Here is a 22,314-nt window from a genome sequence, read left to right as displayed (position 1 = left end):
GGACCACATCTGCTAGCTAAAGGGCCCCAGCTGGAGGACAGCGAGGCAGGGGCGGAGAAGGGGACTCCTTTGTGGAGCCCGCTCCCAGGGGTTCGCGGGGATCAATCGTTTGAAAGCTGGAGGGACTTGTAATTTTATTCTCTGGGAGGAGGAGCCTGAGAAGTCGGCACGGGGGGAGGGGATGGGATGGAGGAGGAAGGACGGCCAGGGGAGCTGTACGGGTAGGGGAGGGACTTGGCTAGATCTCCCAAGCCTTCTCCACTCTTCAAACTTTCACCAAACTCTTAGCCCCCGCCTCCTCGAAACCAAAACACAACAGGCTGTGGAAGAGCTGCGGGCGGCGCGGCGGGGCGGGCGGACTCGCGGCGGCACAGAGCCTTGGGAGGCTGATGCAACTTTCCCTTTAAGAAAGCCACCTGGGCGCACCGCGGTGCGGACCCAGCACGCCTGGGCCGGGGGCTGCAGCATGGTAAGGGGGCTGGGGGATGGGGACGCTGCGGCTCGCGCCTCCGTCTGTCCTGCCGTCGGTCTGAGTGTTCGGCGGCTCCACGGGGCTGAGCCCCAGGACCAGCGTGTGCGTGTGTGAGTGTGTGTGATCGCGCATGTATGCGGGCATCTGTGGATAAGAGTGTGGGTGCACGCACCGGGATGTCTGTCTCGCCGCAAAGGTTGGGGTAGGTGCGCGCGTCTGGGTGTCGCCGCTATCACCAAGGAGCTGAAGCGGGAGGGAGAGGGAAGTGGGGGGAGCTCCTGCGTTGGGGTGGAGGGGCGCCAGACGCCGGTTCGATCGGGGGCGGCGGGCGCAGGCTGGGCGGTTAGCGCCGGAGCCAGAGCGTGGCACGGTCCGTCAGGGGCGCCAGGGGTTCTGCGCTCCGGGGGCCTGCGAGGGTCGAGAATCGGCCGTGCCTGCGCCCAGCGTGCGGGCTCCTGCTCGCTCCAACGCCTCTCAGCGCCTGCCAGCCTGGCTGCCTATCTGGCCCCTCCAGCCGGCCTGCCTCCCTATCTGCCCGCCTGGTGCCGGTGCCGGTGCCCGTGCCCGTGCGCCCGCGAGTCCCAGGAAGCCGCGAGGGAGAGTCCTGGCGCACTCAGCCTCTCTTTGTCCGCGGCTCCTGTGGCCGCGGCTTTGGGAAGGGACTGCGAGCGAGCGGGGAGTTCTTTTGGGGCTGCTACCCTGGGAAGAATCCTTGCCCTCCCCACCCCAACCCTCACTACCGGCACGCCTAGGGCGGGCCCGGGCAGCCGCAGGTGAGGGCAGAGGCCTAGCAACCCCGTAGCGCCCAACCCCGGCCAGCGCTCCGCACCCGGCAGCCGCTGCAGATCGCTAGCCGGCGGTGGGGCCCGGCTGGGCGGGAGAGTGGGGTTTGCCCGAGGGCCTGGAGGGGCCGGAGCCGGCCCGGGGGCGGGGCCGCGGGGCGGGGACCTCGGCGCCCGGGTACTTTTCCACCGCAGGGGCCGGGGGCGGGGCCGCCGCCTCCACGCCAGCTTGGGCCCACACGTGGCGGCTGATGTAACGCCCGTGCCCCCACATCTCTCTCCCGATTAACGCGGACGCACCCCGCTTCGAGGAACCGGGACGCTGCGGGCGGTGCCGCAGCTTCGAGAGCGACCGCGCCCCTGCCAGCCGGCCCGGGCCTCCGCGCCGCGGGCCGGCAGATACTTAAAGGAGCCGCACCCCCTTTCGGGCCTGCTCTCGACAAGCCACGCCCCCTCGCGGATCACTCTTAAAGGAGGCGCGACTCCGCTAGCTGACAGCTTCCGCACAAAACACGCTCTGTTTCTCCGTTGGAAGGAGCATGAGGGTGCGGCCGCTGGGAAATAAAGGCTGCGGGGCGAGGAATGGGGAAGGTGAGAAGAACCTGAAAGGTTAAAGACTCCCAAAGTGAGGGAGCATCAGAATGTTGGAGAGTAGTGGGTGAGGGGACTGGTTCTGTGGACTAATGGGCGACACTGAGCATGCCCAAGTGTTTCCAGGGACCGCAAAGAAAACGCCCCCCTTACTTGGCCTGGGCGGCGACTGCGGCTGTACCCGCTCAGTTCCCGGCTCTGGGGACACACAAGAACCACACCTCTGCCCTGGAAAAGCCCTCCATCTAGTGGGGAGCCAGACTTGGGCACAAGCGAGCAAGCCGCAGTGCTACGTGTGGCAAGCGTGCTAATGAGACGTACACAGCGTGGGGCACAGTAGGAAGGCTGACAGGAACGGGGAGGACCTAGGCAGGCTTCATGAAGACGGTACCCTTGGGATAGGTTTTGAGGATGGGTAGGATACATACAGGTGGAAATAGGGACAGGGGTGCTCAAAAAAGAGGGAACGGGTGCCGGGACAAAGGCATGAAGCAGGAGCCCTCTGGAAATGCTGGTTAGTCTCACATGGTGGCAGATGGCCGCAGGTTGCCGATCTGGGCTCCCACGTAGAACTAAGGGCTCTTTTCTGCTCCCACAGCCCCTCCACTTCCTCCATCACAGTGAATGGAAATTATGCGTCTTTCTCTATCTTCTTACTAAACTGTGAGCTCCTTGAAGCCAGGGAAAGAGCCTATCACCTTTCCATCCCCAGTGAGGACTCTAGGCTTGGCCCCAGATGGACGGTTAAAACTGATTGACCTGGCAGTCCTGTCTGACACTCAGCAGTGAGACTGTCAAGATGGGCCAGGGTTCTGTGACTGATATCTCCACATCTGCCTTTGAGTGGCTCACAAGCAGCTCAGACCAGCTTGTCCAACCCAGCCCTTCTGTCCCCGCCCCAAACCTGCACCATCCCCAGCATTCGTCTCTGGGCCGGGCACCGGCTTTCTCCCACTCTACCAGCAGAAACCGGAGACTACTTTTTCCTCCCCTGACCCAGTTCGATTAATCCCCAAGTCTCGTCGTGTTGCCTTGATATTTCTCTGAATCTGTGCACCTCTCCTCACCCTACTGTCACCTTCCTAACCTGAGCTCCCTCGTTTTTGGCCTGGCCCATTTCTAATTGATTTCCTCACTTCCGATTCAGCCTTCCTCCTGTCCTTGCTCCTCACTGTATCTGGGGGGATGGTTTCAAGATGCACATTCCACCAACTGCTCCTCCTTGAAGTTGATCTTCTGCTTAAAAGCTTTCAACAGTCACCCTTGTCCTCAAGATAAAGACCAAAATCCAGACCCTACTTTCATCTTTGACCATTTCTCCCTGGCTGGCTGAGCTCCAGCCTCAGAACCTTTCCACATGTTGTTTCATTTGCTTGCATCTGTCTTCCTCTTCCCTTCCTCTTTATTGCTACTTTGCCTAGTTAACTCCTTTAGACCCTTAATTATCACTTCCTCAGGGAAGACCTCCTGAGTCTCACACAAGGCCAGGCTCCCTATTGTAGAGTGTCATAACACAATCTTTCCCTTTTCCACCCTTTATCTCACTATGCAGTTCTTCATTTTTAAATTTATTTTTATTTTTATTTTTTTTGAGACGGAGGCTCCCACTGTAGTGCAGTTGCGCGATCTCGGCTCATGCAATCTCTGCCTGCTGGGTTCAAGCATTTCTGCCTCAGCCTCCTGAGTAGCTGGGACTACAGGCACGTGCCACCACACCCAGCCAATTTTTTTGTATTTTTAGTAGAGACGGGGTTTCACCATGTTGGCCAGGATGGTCTCAATCTTCTGATCTAGTGATCCACCTGCCTTGGCCTCCCAAAGTGCTGGGATTACAGACATGAGCCACTGCGCTTAGCCTATTTTTTTAGTTTTTTAGACAGAATTTTGCTCTTTTTGCCCAGGCTGGGGTGCAATGGCGCGATCTCGGCTCACTGCAACCTCTGCCTCCCGGGTTCAAGTGATTCTCCTGCCTCATCCTCCCAGGTAGCTGGGATTATAGGTGCCCACCACCACGCCCAGCTTATTTTGTATTTTTAGTAGAGACGGGGCTTCACCATGTTGGTCAGGCTGGTCTCAAATTCCTGGCCTCAGGTGATCCACCCGCCTCAGCCTCCCAAAGTGCTAGGATTATAGGCATGAGCCACTGCGCCTGGCCTTAGTCTGTAATTATTTAAATTTTAGTCATCAGTTTATTTTTTGTTTGTTTTTGTTTTTAGAAAGAAAAAAAGAATAATAAGAAAAAGAATAAAGAAGAGGAAGAAAGAGAAAGAGAAAGAGGGAGAGAGGATGGGGGTATTGCTTTGCCCTGGCTAGAATGCAGTCTAAATATGGGTATGCCTATAATTGTCCTTAATAATGGAGACATGAAAGAAAATGAGGGAAGAGAGTAACAAACAAGGAGCCAACCAACATTTCATTTAAACTTCTAAGTTGATATGATGTGGTACTGATAAGAGTGTATATTTTGTGTAAAGTGGAGAGTTCTATAAATGTTAATTACGTTTACTTGTTCCAGATCTGAGTTCAAGTCCTGGATATCGTTGTTAATTTTCTGTCTCATTGATCTGTCTAATATTAATGTTGAAGTCTCCCACTATTATTGTGTGGGAGTCTAAGTCTCTTTATAAGTCTTGTATGTCTGGGTATTCCTGTATTGGGTGCGTATATATTTAGGATCTTTAACTCTTCTTGTTGTTGCGTTGATTCTTTTATCATTATATAATGTCCTTCTTTGCTTCTTTTGATCTTTGTCGCTTTAAAGACTATTTTATCAGAGGCAAAAATTGTAACTTCTGCTTTTTATTTATTTATTTTTGCTCTCTGGTTAGTTGGTAAGTCTCTTTCCATCCTTTGTTTTGAGTCTTTGTGTATCCTTGAATGTGAGATGGGTCTGGATGCAGCATACAGTTTTAGTTTTTTGTCCAAATTGCCTGTCTGTCTTTGAATTGGGGAATTTAGTCAATTTAAATTTAGAATTAATAATGATATATGTGAGTTTAATACTGCCATTTAATATTAGCTGGCTATTTTGCCCATTAGTTGATGTAAATTCTTCATTATATTGATGTTCTTTACTTTTTGGTATTTTTTTAGAAAGGCTGATACTGTTTGTTCCTTTCTATGTGTAGTGGTTCTTTCAGAAGCTCTTGTAAAGCAGGCCTGGTGGTGATGAAATCTGAGTGCTTGCTTGTTCACAAAAAACTTTATTTTTCCTTCACTTATGAAGCTTAGTTTGGCTGGATATGAAATTCTTGGTTGAAAGTTCTTTTCTTTAAGGATGTTGAATATTGGTCCCCACTCTTTTCTGGCTTGTAGGGTTTCTGCTGAGAGATCTGCTGTAAGTCTGATAGGCTTCCCTTTGTGGGTAACCTGACCTTTCTCTCTGGCTGCCCTTAGTATTTTCTCCTTCACTTCAACCCTGGTGAATCTGACGATTATGTGCCTTGGAGTTGCTCTTCTTGAGGAATATCTTTGTGGTGTTCTCTGTATTACCTGGAGTTGAATATTATCCTGCCTTACTAAGTTGGGAAAATTTTCTTGAATAATATCCTGAAGCATATTTTCCAGCTTGGATTCATTCTCTTCGTCACTTTCAGGTACACCTATCAAGCGTAGATTAGGTCTTTTCACATAGTCCCATATTTCTTGGAGACTTTGCTCGTTCCTTTTTATTCTTTTTTCTCTAATCTTGTCTACTTGTTTTATTTCACTGAGTTGGTCTTCGACCTCTGATATCCTTTCTTCTGCTTGATCAATTTGGCTGTTAAAACTTGTGCATACTTCACGTAGTTCTCTTATTGTGTTTTTCAGCACCATCAATTCACTTATTTTCCTCTCTAAATTTTGTATTCTTGTTGACATTTCGTCAAACCTTTTTTCAAAGTTCTTAGTTTCTTTAGATTGTGTTAGAACAAGTTCTTTTAATTCACAGAAGTTTCTTATTATCCACATTTTGAAGCCTGCTTCTGTAATTGGAACACACTCATTCTCCATCAAGCCTTGTTTCGTTGCTGATGAGGAACTGGGATCCCCTGCTGAGGAAGAGGCGTTCTGATCTTGGGTATTCTCAGCCTTTTTTGACTGTTTTCTTCCCTTCGTTGTAGATTTATCCATCTGTGGTCTTTATAATTACCGTCTTTGTAATTGGGTTTCTGAGTGGACGTCCAACTTATTGATTCTCAGCGCCGAAATCTGAGCAACCCACTGCGCCGACTAAATCAGCGGCGTTAAGATTGATGGTGCTTTTCTGACTGCACCAAGAACCGATGCTCTGAGGCGCCGGCAAAACCGCCTCGCCGGTCACAAGAGTAGTGCTGGCGACCCGTGGGGCTCCTCCGCTGGGAATCTCCTGGTGCGTGAGCAACAAGAACTCATGTGAAGGTGCGGTGTCCTCTCGTTCTTTGCGTTTTCACTGAGAGCTACAATCCCGAGCTGCTAGTGATCAGCCATCTTGGATCTCTCTTAGTCATCAGTTTAACTCTCTCCCCTTAGTCTGTAAGCTGCAGGAGTGCAGAGAACTTTGAGTTCTTGGTGCCTAGCACAGGTCTGGCCCAGAGCAGACCTGCAATCAATATTGTGGAATACATGAGTCTAGCTGTGGCTAGCTGTAAACACCTGCTAAGCTATTTAGGCCATATCCTGTTGGCTATGGAAAACCATTGGAGGGAGTCAGGGATTTAGGGCTTTGGGAAGATTAACATATTGGAGGGGAGGAACATGTGGAGGGCTTGTGGTAAGGATAAAAATTAGGCAGAAATGTCAGAACTTACCAGGAAATTACTGTTAGCCCCATCTTCCAGATTGAGAAGACTAAGGCTCAAAGTAGCTTATTTGAAATCACATATGTAGTGAGTAGCTGAGCCAGAAATCCAGCCCAGGCCTACCAGATCCCAGAGTTCAAGCTCTTTATCGTGTGCTAAACTGCCTCTGTGACCCACTGCTGCTTGTCAGCGGTGGTCCACAAATGGTCCAGGGCCTGGACATCATGGGCATTCAGTTGATGTTTTCCGAATGGACAGTTGAGGCCGTGTAACAGAAATGTCAAAGGCAGAAGCAGCAAAGCTTTACACTCAGCTCATTCTCCTCGTTTTCCCTCCACCCGAGGGCAGGGACTGCATTTGCAGTCAGAGATGTTGGGTCTGAAAACCCAGTTGGAGTCCTCACTCGAGCACTTACAAGGAAGGCATTTGACCTCTCTTAAGTCTGTCTCTCCAACTGCACACTAAGAGGAATTCCAGGATAACCTGGGTGAGGGCACTCTGCAGCCTAAGTTCCAAGACACAGTGTCCTCAGTTTATTTACCTGATCAGTGGGCATAATAATTTCCAACCCACGACATGGCTCATGGCTCTTCTTTTTTTTAGACAGAGTCTCACTCTGCTGCCTAGGCTGGAATGCAGTGGTGTGATCTCGGCTCACTGTAACCTCCGTCTCCTGGGCTCAAGTGATTCTCCAGTCTCAGCCACCCGAGTAGCTGGGACTATAGGCACATACGACCATGCCTGGCTAATTTTTGTATTTTTAGTAGATAGGGGGTTTCACCATATTGGTCAAGCTGGTCTCAAACTCCTGACCTCAGGTGATCCACCTGCCTCGGCCTCCCAAAGTGCTGGGATTACAGGCGTGAGCCACTGCACCTGGCTTACATGGCTTTTTCTTGTGCCATCTGCTATTATTACTATCATCATTGTCATTATTAGTCCTTAACTGAAGAGAGGTGGTTTTAAGGAAGTCGAATCTAGAGTTTACAGCTGGAGAGGGAGGCACAGGGTAAGTGAGAAGGACAAAGGTATGATCTCCTTTTGAGGGAGCACACCCTCCTCTGCCAGAAGACTAAAGCCATGAGGAGGAACTTCTTTAGGAGGACAAGTTGAGCCACAGGCCAGCCTGGGTCACATCTTGTACCCACCCTGCCCTGAAGAGAAGCTTTGCAGGAGGCCAGGCAGCCAGGGCCAGGGCCTACAAAAGCCGAGGGCTGGTTTGCATAGGCAAAGGGTGTCCTCCTCATCTCTCCTCCAGCCTTCCAGAGACTTCCTGGGTGAGTAGGTGAGAGGTGGCCTTTAACAGGTGGCTGTGGGTGGAGCAGAGTTGCCCAGAGTAGCCTTGAGAGCAGAGTCAGCTTCCTGGGAAGGCAGGAAAGGCTCCAGAGAGGCAGAGCTGAATCCTTCCTGGGTCCAGGCCCTGGGGAGTGGTTTCCTCGGATGAGACAGCTCTTTAAGGCTCTCTGAAGATGGATTCCTCCTGAGGCCTGTCAAAAACTAACCTTTAGGCCGGGCGCTGTGGTCACGCCTGTAATCCCAGCACTTTGGGAGGCCAAGGTGGGCGAGTCACAAGATCAAGTGTTCGAGACCAGCCTGGCCAATATGGTGAAACCCTGTCTCTACTAAAAATATAAAAATTAGCTGGGCATGCTGGCAGGTGCCTGTAGTCTCAGCTACTTGGGAGGCCAAGGCAGGAGAATCATTTGAACCTGGGAAGCAGAGGTTGCAGTGAGCCGAGATCCCGCCATTGCACTCCAGCCTGGACGACAGAGGAAGACTCTTAACCTTTCTTCCATCCCATCTGACATTAAGCCAGTGCACACCAGCGTCGCCACAAGCTGCTCCTTCTACATGGCTGCTGCCTCGCAGCTCTCCAGCCCCACTTTGCCCCTCAGATGCTTCCTATAAGATCCTGGGCTGGCCTGGACCCCTCATTCCAGAGGCCCTGCCTTTGCTGTTTCCCTCCATTTCAACTCAACTAACACTTCTTTTTTTTTTTTTGAGACGGAGTTTCACTCTTGTTACCCAGGCTGGAGTGCAATGGCGCGATCTCGGCTCACTGCAACCTCCGCCTCCTGGGTTCAGGCAATTCTCCTGCCTCAGCCTCCTGAGTAGCTGGGACTACAGGCACATGCCACCACGCCCAGCTAATTTTTTTGTATTTTTAGTAGAGACGGGGTTTCACCATGTTGACCAGGATGGTCTCGATCTCTTGACCTTGTGATCCACCCACCTCGGCCTCCCAAAGTGCTGGGATTACAGGCTTGAGCCACCGCGCCCGGCAACTAACACTTCTTGCAAGCCCAGTGCTGTGCTACGTGCTGGGCACAGCAGGTAAAAGAAACACAGTCCCAAGCCCTCGGGAAACTCATTGACTCATGGTTGACAAACTCATAAGCAAATAAGTGTCATATGAAATAAGAATACTGGTAGAAATTTGCACAAAACAGAAAGGAGGAAGCATCTTTTTCATTATTTTGAGAGAGAGAGAGTCAGAAAAGGCTGCAGAGAAGAGATGGCATTTAGCCCAGTGTGCTCCTGAGGATGTATAGAATTTCACCTGGTGAACTGCTGTGGAGGGTGCAGCTGGGAGTGCAAGGAGGTATGGTTACACAGGGGTGTGTGGCAGGCCCAGAGCTCAGTCCAAGTGAATGACATGACAGCGAGCCCAGCTGCCCTGGAGCCCACACTGAGTGGCACCCAGATGGGGAAGGACCGTCCTGGCTGCCTGGCTGGGGTGAGGATGGGGAGAGTGTGCTGATCTGAGCTGATTCCCCTCCTGGGGAAAGGCTGAAGCCATTCACACAGACCATGAAGGAATTGGACTCCATCCCAGTTCGGTATTCATTTTTTATCTTTTATAGGATTGGGCATCTGGAGAGTCAAAAATAGACCTTTGCCCGTTGGGACAGGCAGGAAGCCTGGAGATCAAGAGATCCAGGGGAAGGGTTGGGGGGACCGGGAAGGGGCTGGATCTAAGGGTCTTCCAGGAAGACACGGGATGCAGACACGGCCTGCCAGAGGGCCTGGGCCAACTGGTAGTGGGTGGCTCTGCACCACCTGTTTGGAGAGCCCTGTGGGCCACACAGACAGGTCCTCACCTCACCCTCTGTTGTCTCCACAGCTCTTGAGGTCTGTGGTCTGAAAAGCACTGGAAGCAGAGCCTGTGAGTGTGGTCCCCATCTCCAGAGCCACAACCCACCGCCGCCATGGTAGGAAAAGGTGCCAAAGGGATGCTGGTGAGTACAGGGGCCAGACTGTGGGGAGGAAGGGGGATCCCAAGCACTGCCCCTGGGACCTCCTGCCAGCTGCTCGCCATGATGGGAAGGCTTAGGAAGGCCAGCACTGCCAGGGCTCCTGAGTGCACAGCTGACCCAGGCCTGGGCAGATAGCCCCTCATCCAGTAGGTCAGAGGGCATCAGGCTCCGAGCCCACAGAGCCCGCCAAGGCTGGCCACAAGGCAGGCGTCATGTTCCACCTTGTCACAACCTTGTCACAGAGGTGCTCCTGAGAGAAGGGTGCAGCCCACCTGCCGAGAGGACAGTGGAACGCGGGGCTCGCGGGCGGCTTCAGTCTGTGCTGATCAAGGGTCTTCAGACCCTGCCTGGTTTTTCTCTACTTCTCTGAGTCCTTCTCAATCTGAAAAGTAACCAAGAACATTTTGTTTTGAATCTTCTCCCGAAGCTTCTCAGAAAATCTCCCTCCACCCTTTCCCCAAGTCTTGGCTCTTCTTTGCCCTCAGCCTTAGAGCACAGGAGAGGTGAGGCCATGCGACACAGGGGCTGGGTGAGGTTCTTTTTATTTATTTTTATTTTTTTGAGACCAAGTCTTACCTCTGTTGCCCAGGCTGGAGTCCAGTGGCGTGTTCTCAGCTCACTGCAACCTCTGCCTCCCAGGTTCAAGCGATTCTCATGCCTCAGCCTCCTGAGTAGCTGGGATTACAGGCATGAGCCACCATACCTGGCTAATTTTGTATTTTTTAGTAGAGACCGGTTTTCACCATGTTGGCCGGGCTGACCTCAGGTGACCTGGTGGCCTCCCAAAGTGCTGGGATTACAGGCCTGAGCCACCTCCCCTGGCCTGGGTGAGGTTTTTGAAGGAGCAAGACTCACTGATGGATGGGGCAGGTCAGCACCAGCACCAGGAGCAGGAAGCAGAAAAGATGCCAGATCCTGTTCCAGACGCAATGGTTGTCTTCCTTCTCTTGAGATCTTGCCTTGGGGACAGGCTAGACTGACGGCTCTCAGCGACGGGGACCAGGGACTGAGCGTGAACATGTCCCTCCCTCAGCAGCTCCGATCCTATCAATTCCCTGTGTTGCTTTTCTCATTTAGTGAAAGATTGATTGGCCTGAGCCCTCCTAGACAAGCCCTGTCTCTCACCAAAGATTTCTGGGACTCAAAGTACCTGGTTCAAAAGAACAGTCTGGGCTGGGTGCGATGGCTCACACCTGTAATCCCAGTACTTTGGGAGGCTGAGGCAGGCGGATCACCTGAGATTAGTAGCTTGAGACCAGCCTGACAAAACATGGTGAAACCCCATCTCTACTAAAAATACAAAAATTGGCTGGATGTGGTGCGTGTGCACCTGTAATCCCAGATACTTGGGAGGCTGTGGCAGGAAGATCACTTGAACCGGGAGGCAGAGGTTGCAGTGAGCTGAGATCGCACTACCGCACTCTCGCCTGGACGACAGAGCAGAACTCTATCCAAAAAAAAAAAGGCTGGGTATGGTGGCTTACACCCGTAATCCCAGGACTTTGGGAGGCTGAGGCAGGCAGATCTCAATCTGAGGTCAAGAGATTGAGACCATCCTGATCAACATGGTGAAATCCCATCTCTACTAAAAACACAAAAATTAGCTGGGTGTGGTAGTGCCCACCTGTAGTCCCAGCTACTTAGGAGGCTGAGGCAGGAAAATTGCTTGAACCCGGGAGGCGGACGTTGTGGTGAGCCGAGATCGTGACATTGCACTCCAGTCTGGGCAATGTGAGCGAAACTCCGTCTCAAAAAAAAAAAAAAAAAAAAGCAGCTTGTGTTTTGAGCAGAACTGGCCATTTTGCTCCAGGCTTGGGATCTTCTATCTGGCCTTATCTGAACCTCCAGCATCCAACCCCTGGCCCCATTCCTCAGGCCAGCTCTGATCTAGCCCCCTACTGACTGGAGCAAATCTGAATGAGCCAAGCTCCTGAAAGTATTCCTGAGATTCCTGAAATCTGGGTGCACAGAGATGGGCCCAGATGGAGGTCTTATGACCTGAACGCTTGCTAGGGGTGAATCCCATCTTAGAACCCAAACATGGCCCCACCTTTCCTGAAGAAGTCTTGGAATTGCCATGGGCTTGTGCTAGGAAGCGGAATGTGGCTCTGCCCCTTCCTACCATGGAGATTCTGATCCCCATGAAACCTCTGAGTACTCCCTGGTTGCTCTTCCTTCTCTGGAGTGACCTGGAAGGACTGGGAGGGCAGGCAGGGGAGATGTGAGCAGACAGAGGGCCTGAATCCCAGTGTCCCAGAGTCCCTGCCTGAGCTGAGCTTCCCCGACTGTGCTCTGCTGGTCGGCCTGGCCAGCCTGCCTGCTGATGGGAATGCTGCCTTGGGACTCCCGTTCCCAGCACCAGGATGTGCCTAAAGATAGCTGGGGCTCACTCTCCTCCCCGCTCTCTGCCCTTTGGCTTTTGCCCACTGTTGCTGTATTTGAGGCTCATAGCATCTGTCCCATGGGCACCCCCAGTGGTTGCTTGGAGATTCTATTCTTGCCTCCTATTCAGTTCTGCTGGTGACCTGGGACTACTCCACTCTATTCTTGGGTCCCAGTTTGGGCCTGAAGCCACCTCCGTTCAGTGCTTGTCTCTAGACACAGCCTCTGAGGTGCATGGGGCAGCTGGTCCTGGCCAAGCCCCATCTCTGCTAACACAGGCAGCTTAGTCAGCATGTTTGTATCTTCTGTGTCTTCCTACGGCCAGAGGCTAAGGAAGCTTCGTTCTGATAGGGTTCTTCTTTGGATGCCCTGGTAGATCAAAAGAGGATGCTGAGGGGCGTGCATGTAAGCCAGGCACTTGGACCCTCCCAGTTCTCTGTGGCTTCTTTCTGCTGCTCTGTTTGTGCCCTGGCATGCATGGAGCAGGCACTGGTCCCTACCATGAGATCTTCACTTCTCTCCCCCTATACCCAGGTTTGGTTGTGAGGACACTGGCCCTCCAAGTCTCTTCAGTGTCGGCTGACACCCTGTGTTACCCTTGGAGCTTCTGCTGGGTGCCACAGCCAGGGGTAGCAAGCAGCTTCCCAGCATGTGCCCAGGCCCACATGCCCACTGCACGTGTCCCTCCCCCCCTCCCAGCCCAGATGGTCTCTGCCAGGCCAGCTCAGCTGCCTCCCTCACGCCTCAGCAGCTCCTAGGACAGGGCTGTGTGAGAACCCAGCTGGCCAGGGTGCCTCCAAGCCTGGGAGCAGCTGGGATGCTTGGGGGCACTGGGAGTACATAGGGTGGTCCTTCCATGGAGACCTAGTGCCTCGTACACGTGCGAGGCAGGGCCATCTAGGTCTCAAAGGACAAGGGGCTGGAAGAGAGGGACCCAGGACAGGAGGCAAGAGAGCCCCCACTGGCTCAATGTCACGCCGTTTCCCAGGCTGGCCACCTCAGTCCCTCCGTAGCACCACTATGCACTCCTGCAGAGTCTTGGGCAGTCCAGGCCTTGGTGAGCTTCTTTGACCCCTTCCCATGTCTGAGCATGCTGATTGTTTCTGCCACAAGAAGGCCTCACAAGGAACAGGAACAGACTCATTTGGGCTAGGGCTCTGGGTGCCAGAGCATCCAAATCCAAGAAGGCCTTGCAAACACCACAGGCTGCCAGGGGCTGCCCTGCCCCGACCTGTTCTCATAAGTTTTGCCCCAAGGATGTGGACACCTCCTGTCTGTAGCATCCGTCACCTGGCACATAGTGGGTACTCACCCATCCCAAGTGTTGGCATGTAGCAAGTGCTCAACTAGTACAGGCTTGGCGCATTATTGGGAGGTCACCAAGCACAGGGCTTGGCAAGCCTTGGGCACTCCCTTGGTAGAGGGCCTGTCCCTGCCTGGGCACTCACCTAACCCAAGTCTTAGCATGTGGTAAATGCTTAACTAGTGCAGACTTGGCACACATTAGACACTCCCTTAGTAGAGAGCCTGTCACGCTGCAGGCACTCATTAGCACACTGCTAGGCACACAGTGGGTGCTCACTCAGGTCAGAGCTGGGCATACATGGATCCTTACCTGGCGCAGTATCCAGCATACCTGGGGTACTCCCCTGGTGCAGGACCTAGCACACCACAGGGGCTCCCAGGCTGGGGCTGACACACAATGGGTGCTGTCTCGGCATGTGACTCAGCACGCAGTGGGCACTCTGTGGATCCAGGTTCTTGCACACAACAGGTGCTTCCATCACAAGATTTGACATCTAATAAGTGCTGTCCCAGCTCAGGGAGTGGCACACAGTGGGCATTCTCGTTAGATAAGGCCTAGCACAGCGGAGGTACTCTTCTAGCCAGTACAGCCTAAGCAGTGTGACCTTCTGCTGATCGTAGATTAGCCGCTACCCACTCCCCAGTGAAATGGACAATATCTAGATCCAGAGGAAAAGGCCCAGCCTTCCTCAGCCTCCTCTCTGTTGGGGGCCCTGCCCTCTCTCTCCCGTCCCACCTCCTCTCTAGCCCACCTACTCCACCCTGTCGCCTGGCCTCCCACACAGCCTTCCTGCAGCCCTCCGCCATCCCTGGCACTTCTCAGTCTCAGCTCAGCGGGACATTCCCTCCAGAGTCACAGGGGACAACAAAGCCCCTAGACTCCTTGCCCCTCTGGAAGCATGCCCACTCTTATTAGGAGAAGTCAGAGGCGGGAGCTAGGGGAGTCGGCCTCCCTAAGTGGGGCTAGAGCAGCTGGATCTCGCTAATGAGGCCTCATTACGACCAGGGCCCAGCTGGGCTGCTGCCGCCTCCTGTCCCCACGGCCAGAGCCAGGGAAAGCCATCCAGCCAGGGCTGCCTGTTCTGGGCACCCAGCCCAGGCCAGGGCGGCCAGAGCCCAGAGCCCACCCTGGGTGGAAGTGAGCATTTGGGCATCATGGGTGACTGGACCTTCCTGGAGCCACTGGCCCAGCCAGCACCTTGGCCCTCAGTCTGCTCCCGCAGGAAGTCAGGGGAGTGTGTCTGGGGACCAGGCGCATAAGGCTGGCTCAGTGAGCAGCTGAGTCAGTAGGATCTGGGGCCATCCTTAGGACACTTGCTTGAGCCAAGGCCTGCCCCATCTTCCCCAGACCAAAATGGAGATAGTAGTGGACCTACCTCATGGGACAGCTGGGAGGACCCAATGAGTTAGCATATGGGAAATTAACTTTTACCATCCTAGGTGAGTGCCCACAGGGTGATGGGCTGTCTATGAAGCATGTGTCCCATGTGTGTCAAGCCAGGACAGTACCTGGCCCACAGCATGGACTTACTATGTGTCTTCTATTGCCATTATTACCGATGCTCACTAGATTCAATGATTGGCAGATGGTATCCCCATTTTAGAGATGAAGAAACTGAGATCAAACAGTTTGGTTCAGGTTAAGGGACTTGCCTAAGGTTATGTATGGTGAGAAATTGACAGAGCTGGGGTTTGAACCCAGGCCTGTCAAATTCTAAAGCTTGTAACCTTTTTTTTTTTTTTTTTTTTTTTTTTTTTGAGATGGAGTTTCACTCTTGTTGCCCAGGCTGGAGTGCAATGGCACGATCTCAGCTCACTGCAACCTCCGCCTCCCAGGTTCAAGCGATTCTTCTGCCTCAGCCTCCTGAGTAGCTGGAATTACAGGCATACACCATAATGCCCAGCTAATGTTGTATTTTTAGTAGAGATGGGGTTTCTTCATGTTGGTCAGGCTAGTCTCTAACTCCTGACCTCAGATGATCTGCCCTCCTCAGCCTCTCAAAGTGCTGGTATTATAGCCATGAGCCACTGTGCCTGGCTAGCTTGTGACTTTTTATTTTATCTTATTTTTAAATTTATTTTTTATTTTTATTATTTATTTTTATACGGCATTTCACTCTTGTTGCCCAGGCTGGAGTGCAATGGCGTGATCTTGGCTCACCGCAACCCCCACCTCCCGAGATTCAAGCCATTCTCCTGCCTCAGCCTCCCGAGTAGCTGGGATTATAGGCACACGTCATCGCACCCAGCTAATTTTTATATTTTTAGGAGAGTTGGGGTTTCACCATGTTGGTCAGGCTGGTCTCCAACTCCTGACCATGGCCATGGTCTCAAACTTGTGATTCGCCTGCCTCGGCCTCCCAAAGTGCTGGGATTACAGGCATGAGCCATTACCCCTGGCAAATTTATTTTTTAATCAATTTTTCGAAACAAGATCTCACTCCGTCACCCAGTCTGGAGTGCCGTGGTGTGATCATAGCTCACTACAACTTCCAACTCCTGGGCTCAAGCAATCCTCCTTCTTCAGTCTCCTGAGTAGCTGGAACTGTAGGTGCATACTACCACACCTGGCCAGTTTTTTGTAGGGACAGGGTCTCACTATGTTGCTCATAATAGTCTTGAACTCCTGACCTCAAGAGACCTTCCTGCCTTGGCTTCCTGAAGCACTGGGATAGCAGGCCTAAGCCACTGTGCCCCACCTGTCTTTTTATTTTTATTTATTTAATTTTTTGAGATGGGATCTCACTCTGTTGCCCAGGCTGGAGTGCAATGGCAGGATCTCAGCTCACTCCAACCTCTGCCTCCCAGGTTCAAGCAATTCTCCTGCCTCAGCCTCCCAAGTAGCTGGGTTTACAGGCACCTGCCACCACACCTGGCTAATTTTTTGCATTTTTAGTAGATACGGGGTTTCACCATGTTGGCCAGGCTGGTCTTGAACTCCTGACCTCAGGTGATCCACCCGCCTCGGCCTCCCAAAGTGTTGGGATTACGGGCATGAGCCACCGTGCCTGGCCTGTCTTTTAATTTTTAATGTCATCCTGTGCTCATCCCTATGTTCCCTATGGGTTTGCCACAGTCACCAAACTCACAGGAAAGCCGCCCTTATGCCAGAATTCATGCACATGTCCATTGGACTCGTATTTCCTGAGGTCCTATGGTAGGCCAAGCCTTCTGCTGACTTCCCAGTTTCCAAAGGGCCTGACACCTTCCTGGCACCAGAACTCTTATGCCCACCTTCCTAGCCACTGGTGTGCGGTATCTTGGGGTCAGCAGGAGACTGACCAGTATATGTGGCCTCAGAGAAAGGGACTGGTTGGGTCAGAGTGGCATCCCACCACAGTCGTAGTCACTACAGTGATGGTGACTACAGTCGTGGTGATGACACCACCGGACCTACCAGCCCACGCCGCACACACTCCCAGACTAGCACCTCACCTTCTGGGCATCATGGTGCAAATCCTCACGGGTTCTTATTCCACAGCCCGGCTTTGTCTGGACTCTGGGGTGACTGCCCCCTTGGCTAATGCCATCTTTGTTCAGACAGGTGACAGCGTGGCTCACTAGGCCAGGGCTTTCTGGCATGGTCAGTCACATTCTCCTAGGAAGATGCCCCATCATCCTGGCGGGCTGGGAGTCCCCATCTCCGGAGGGGGGCAGGTACAGCCCCAGGGCTTGGTTTCTCCCAGCTTGTGCCCCTCGGAGGAGCCTGAGCTGCTCTGGTGGTGCCCTGTGGACTGTACCTTCCATCTTCCTGCCAGTCACCATCCAGGGCCCAATGGGGCAGACCTCATCACACATCAGACACCCAACTACCCTACCAGGAGCCCACCCAGTGCCAGGCCCGTGGGCTCAGACAGCATCTGGCCAGCTCTGTAGGGGGAGTGAGCCACCCTCTCGCTCACTCTGCCCTATTCGTGTGTGTGTGTGTGTGTGTGTGTGTGTGTGTGTGTGTGTGTGTGTTTGTTCCAGTTACTTGCTGGGAACAAGGGAAAAACACAACAAACCCCACACGCCCCACTCTCCAGCTCCGGAGCACCCGTGCTGGGCTGCATGGGGACTAGCTGGAGGGGCAGGGCCAGGGGAGTGGGTAGGCAGAGCTTCGGGAGGAGATGAGGTGAAAGTAATTGACGCTGCCTGGCCCGGCAGTGGGAGAGGCAGGGGATGCGCCAGTGTCGCACTGGAGCTGGCAGAGGTGTGAATGAGCGGCGGAGACACGCTGGCTGCGAGTGCTCACCGGGGATGGCCGCGGCTCGTGGACCTGTGGCCCCCTCTTCCCCAGAACAGGTCAGTCACCTTCCAGGAGGTCGAGCCCCCTCCTTGGTGCCAGGCAGGCCGAGAGGCTGGGCTGGGGATGGGGAGAGGGGCTGAATGTTCTGTGCCAGGGAGGGCCAGGCACAGCCAGCAAGTGAGACAGACACCAGCCAAAGTGACCCAGAAAGTTGCAACTGTGCAAAGGAGTGCAGGAAGAGTTAGCTGTGTGGCGGGGGTGAGGGGGAGGAGAGTGGGGGTGTGAGGGCTCCCCCAGCCCAAGGACCTGCTGAGAATCTGCTCTGTGTATCAAAGCTGCATTGTCCTAGCTCCCGGGGAGACGGGCCGGAGGTGCCCAGGAATTGTACTAATCAATACAGCCTCATTGTCTGTGCCACGGCAGTTACTCCTATGGGGAGAGTGGGTGAGCAGGCAGGGGAACGTGGCACATGGGCTCAGTGGTGAGGAGTGGGGGAGGGAAGGGGGCAAGAGTCTCAGCTGGGAAGAGAGAGACCCCGCGGAGCATTTTCCCGAGTCCAGGGCAAGTGCCCGCATGGCCTGGGAGCTGGTGTGTCCTCATCCCTGGACCCTGGGGACTGGCGGAGATGTCAGGCACATGCAGCGGATGTCGGCGAGGGAGCCTTGAAAGCTACCCTTCTCCCCTGTAGGACATCCCGACTTGACCTTCAGAAGGCAAGAAAGGGAATGCCCTCTGAGGCGATGTGGGATGGGTCTGGGAGGAGCAGAATGCAGGGCTGCCGTCAAACCTCAGGACTGCTGGGGTCAAGAACCAAGGCCACTTCCCAGAGCTGCCCGCTGCCAGCTGGTGAGGATAGAAGCTGCCCTCAGCCGATGCAGCACAGGACAAGACCGTGGCCTCTAGTCTCTCCTGCTGGGCTTCCCTGGGGCGGAAAGCAAGGGGCTGGGCAGGGCTCTCCCAGGGTCCTCCATCACTCTCCCCAGGGCCTGGAGTGGAGCCAGCATGCCTGGGGGTGCCAGTCTGCCTGGGGCCGACAATATTGGCAGGTCCCTTGCTGCCAATCAGGGCTCTGCAATGGATAGGCACAAGGCATATCCTTGCCTCTCTCACCTGCTAGATGAAGGCCTGCACTCTGAAGGACCCTGGAGTCCTGAGAGGTACCCAGAGATGGCCCTGAGGTTTTTCTGGAGGCAGGGGGCACTAATGGCTGCTGAGGACCACTCGGGCCTGGGGCAGATTTTTCCAGCCCCAGCCCCTCCCGTATCCAGGTAACTGATGCCAGAGATCAGCGCTGCAGCTGGGTCTCTCTGCCGCTACTCAGTGCCATGTAGGTGAAGGACAGATGATTCTGTCGTTGCAGGGTAGGTGCTGCCTGTGGGCCTGGCCCCTGGACTGATACAAGAGAACAAAAACTGAGGGGTGCCCGGCAGGAGGTCATGGGGTCTTCTGAGGCAGCCATTTACTGTAATGGCTGTTCCATCTAGACTCCCCACTGGGGCTTAGAGAAAGTTGTCAGTGATCTGATTTGGCTCAAAGTCAGTCTGGGATGTGAGGTCTTGCCCATTCTCCTCCACAAAGTTTGTCTTGGATGGGACTTCGTCCCATGAGCACACCCTGGGGCTGGAGAGTCCTAAACACGAAGCCTGCTGGGTCCCAGAGGGCCCCGCCCAGCCAGGGCAGCTCCAGGATTCCTCAGTGTCCACTGAGAGCAGGAAGGGGAAGCTCGCAATTCACAAAAATATCCACTGAACCCTGATATAGGAGGCAGGAGTCTCATACCAGAGCAGAGTCACCGTCCAGGGTGGAGAGCTGGGCTCCCCACGTCCGCGCAAGAGGGAAAGGCGGGAGTTCGTCCTCAGGCTGGCCGTGGTTTGCTCTAGGAGTGGGCTTTGCTGCTGCATTTCCTCTCTGCCTTTTTCTGTGTTTTCTAATTTTTTTTGGCGATAGCTCATCATGCTTTTATAAACAGAAAAAAAGTGCAAAATATTTTTTCAGTAATCTAGAAAGCTAGTTGAAACCAGTGGAAAGTCAGACATAGCAAAATTCCAGGTGAAGGAGAGCTGCGGAATATGAGTAGCTGCTGAGGCTGTCTATCCTGGGAATCTGGCAGATGGATTGATAGTGGGGTTATCTAGCCTATGGCCACACCATCCTGAACACCCTGGAGTTTATCTGATAGTGAGGTTATCTAGTCTGCCTCCTGATACCCAGAGTGGAAGTGACTTGCCCAGGGCTACTGGAGGAGCGGATGGTCCCGGAGCACCAGGGCTCTCACCTGCACCGGTGGCCCGCCTCTGCCAAGCCCTGGGCAGAGTGGGAGATCTGGATTCTGCCCTTGGAGCTGAGCAGCCTTAATTCCAGAGGCTCAGCCAGAGCGATAAATAAGCCGGGCAGAGGGCTGTGTAAAGGACTTATGTAAGTGACTTTGCTCAGTGTGGCTCACCCAGCGAGGCACGGACAGGGTGGGAGGCTGTTAAACCAAGAAAGATCTTAAGTTCTTGTGCTAGGGTGGACACTGCTGTCTTGATGTTCTAAGGGTAAGGGAACTTCGGAGGGGTGTGTGTGTGTGTGTGTGTGTGTGCGCGCACGCGCATGTGTATGTGTCTGTGTGTGGTGGCCAGCTTACCCCACCCTGCCATGGAAAGAAAACCTCCATTCCCTCCATGGCTGGGAGAGCCTGGGAACAGGGCAGGGTAGTCCTGTCCTGGGGACCACCTGCTGGGCCCATGGCAGTGCTGAGTGGTGGCTGCTTTGTCCTGGCAGTGGCCTCTCAGAGCTCCTGGGAAGGGTGGCAGGGCACATAGGGGATATCTAGGGAGCCTGCAGAGGAGGGGCCGAGCCAGAGGGAACCATGCCACTGTGGTTTAATTCCCCACTGAGATGTGAGTGAGAGCGAGCAGAGGGGGGCAGATGGTGGGTGATGGGGGGGGGCAGGAGAAGCCTGGAGCAGAGCCCATCTGTGGGGCTGAGCTGGCTCAGGCAGACGGGCAGCCAGTCTGGGTCAAATTGTGAGCACAAAGGGATTTTTCCTTGGCCACCTCAGCTGATGACCACTGCAAGGGCACTTCATATCAGTGACACAGCCGTCCACCAAGCAGATAAAAAAAAAAACTACAGGCTTAGAATAGGAAAGATTATGCAAAAAGGAAAAAAAAACCATGCAGTATTGGAAAAGATGCGGAGGCTCAGGAGGGAAGTGGGGGGTGGTCCCCAGAAGAGAGCTGCACAAGGAAAGAAACTAGAGCACCCAGAAAGTGCCTGGATTTTTTGGGGGGGAGTCTTTCCTCCAGTTTGCTTGGAGAAAGGTAGGCTTGCTTCGTCCTCCACTGAGATCTCAGCCCTCCCCAGCCAAGCCACCTGAGTATAGACAGCCCTGGAGTTGAAGTCACAGGCCAAGCGTGGGCCAGGTTCCCGTCATCGAGCGCCACAGTGCTGGGACCCAGGCCCAAGCAGAAATGGGTGGTGTTTCTGCAAGGAGCCTCTGCACAAAGCAGACCTTTAGTGTCGTCAGCTTCTTCCTGCCAGAGCCCCATCACCAACCCCAGTTCAGCCCCTGTCCTGGGGGCTGTGGCCTCCCTGGATTGCAGCCTGCATGGCTGAGCTGGTTAGCACATGGCTCATTAACGGAGCAGTGGCTGGCTCTTGAGGGCTCAGGCAGGCGGCTGCCTGTGGCACGGGGCTGGGAGCATCACCACCCTCCCTGTACCCACCCCATGCCAGGGGAGGAACAGACTTTAGAGATCCAAATGTGGTCCCATGTGGTCGGGGGGTGTGGGGCATCTGTCCCTCATCCTGCTTGGAAAAGGAGGCAGGCCTTGAACTTTGAGCCTTGGGAACCTGGGTCTCTGAAAAGGGCCTTACCCTTACTCTTCCCATGGGGCCATCCTGGACCATCAGTTGTCCCTTTTACAGCTGTAACTGCTGCTCTGTGACCCCATCCACGTACTGTGTTGCTGGCACAATCAGGCATTGTGCCCCTAAGTAAACAGCCCTGGGACAGAATAAAACTGGTATTGTAGGGTCAACATATAGGAGCCCTATTTGGCTGGTATTTGTTTGGGACCAGATAAACTAACCCCACCAGGCTTCACACCCTCCAAAAAATGGCCCCTTGATGCTGTGATCTTGCTACACCTGCCCCAGTGAAGGCCCCAGGAGGTGGTGACAGGGTTAGGCAGGATTCTGTAGGGGGATGTCACAGAGGGCACGCTCAGGTCGGGGACCACCCTCTCCCAGCGCCAAGTGTGTCTTCAAGCCTCTTCATCAGGGAGGCCTTCCTTGACCTCTGCTCTGCTTTCCTGCCTTGTCCTCCTTCCATACTCTTGTGACTTTGAGATGGTCCCTCTTGGTCGCACTGAAACTGCATCTAAAGATGATGGGTGTGTTCATTTCACTGTTGGCTTGCGCCTCTGCTAGACTCCCAGCTCTGAGATGGTAGGAGCTCTCTGCTGAGGTCTCACTTCCTGGCACAGTGTCTGGCACATAGCCGGTGTCAGTAAATCTGTCATTGCATGAATGAATCGACTAATGAATGAAA

At 53.8% G+C, this 22,314-nt stretch overlaps 1 protein-coding gene across 3 annotated transcripts in view; it reads left to right on the top strand.

Moving 5' to 3' along the window:
- Window positions 1–253: 253 nt before the first annotated feature.
- The window catches only part of SLC6A9 (solute carrier family 6 member 9), a 38,223-nt gene continuing 16,162 nt past the window's right edge, over window positions 254–22,314 (top strand). Inside the window, exons 1-2 of one of the 3 annotated variants that reach the window (XM_003936931.4) lie at window positions 254–469; window positions 9,730–9,844. In XM_003936931.4, the coding sequence (XP_003936980.1) occupies window positions 9,815–9,844 (30 nt within the window). In that variant the 5' untranslated portion in view covers window positions 254–469; window positions 9,730–9,814. Of the gene's footprint in view, window positions 470–619; window positions 675–9,729; window positions 9,845–22,314 lie in introns of those variants that run through there. The other 2 variants (XM_010347454.3, XM_074380693.1) reach the window with 2 other exon arrangements.

This window comes from Saimiri boliviensis, chromosome 11 (genome assembly GCF_048565385.1).
Source record: "Saimiri boliviensis isolate mSaiBol1 chromosome 11, mSaiBol1.pri, whole genome shotgun sequence".
NCBI classification, from domain to species: Eukaryota; Metazoa; Chordata; class Mammalia; order Primates; family Cebidae; genus Saimiri; species Saimiri boliviensis.
Note: the sequence above shows the minus strand (reverse complement) of the source record. Positions and strands in the feature narration are given on the sequence as shown.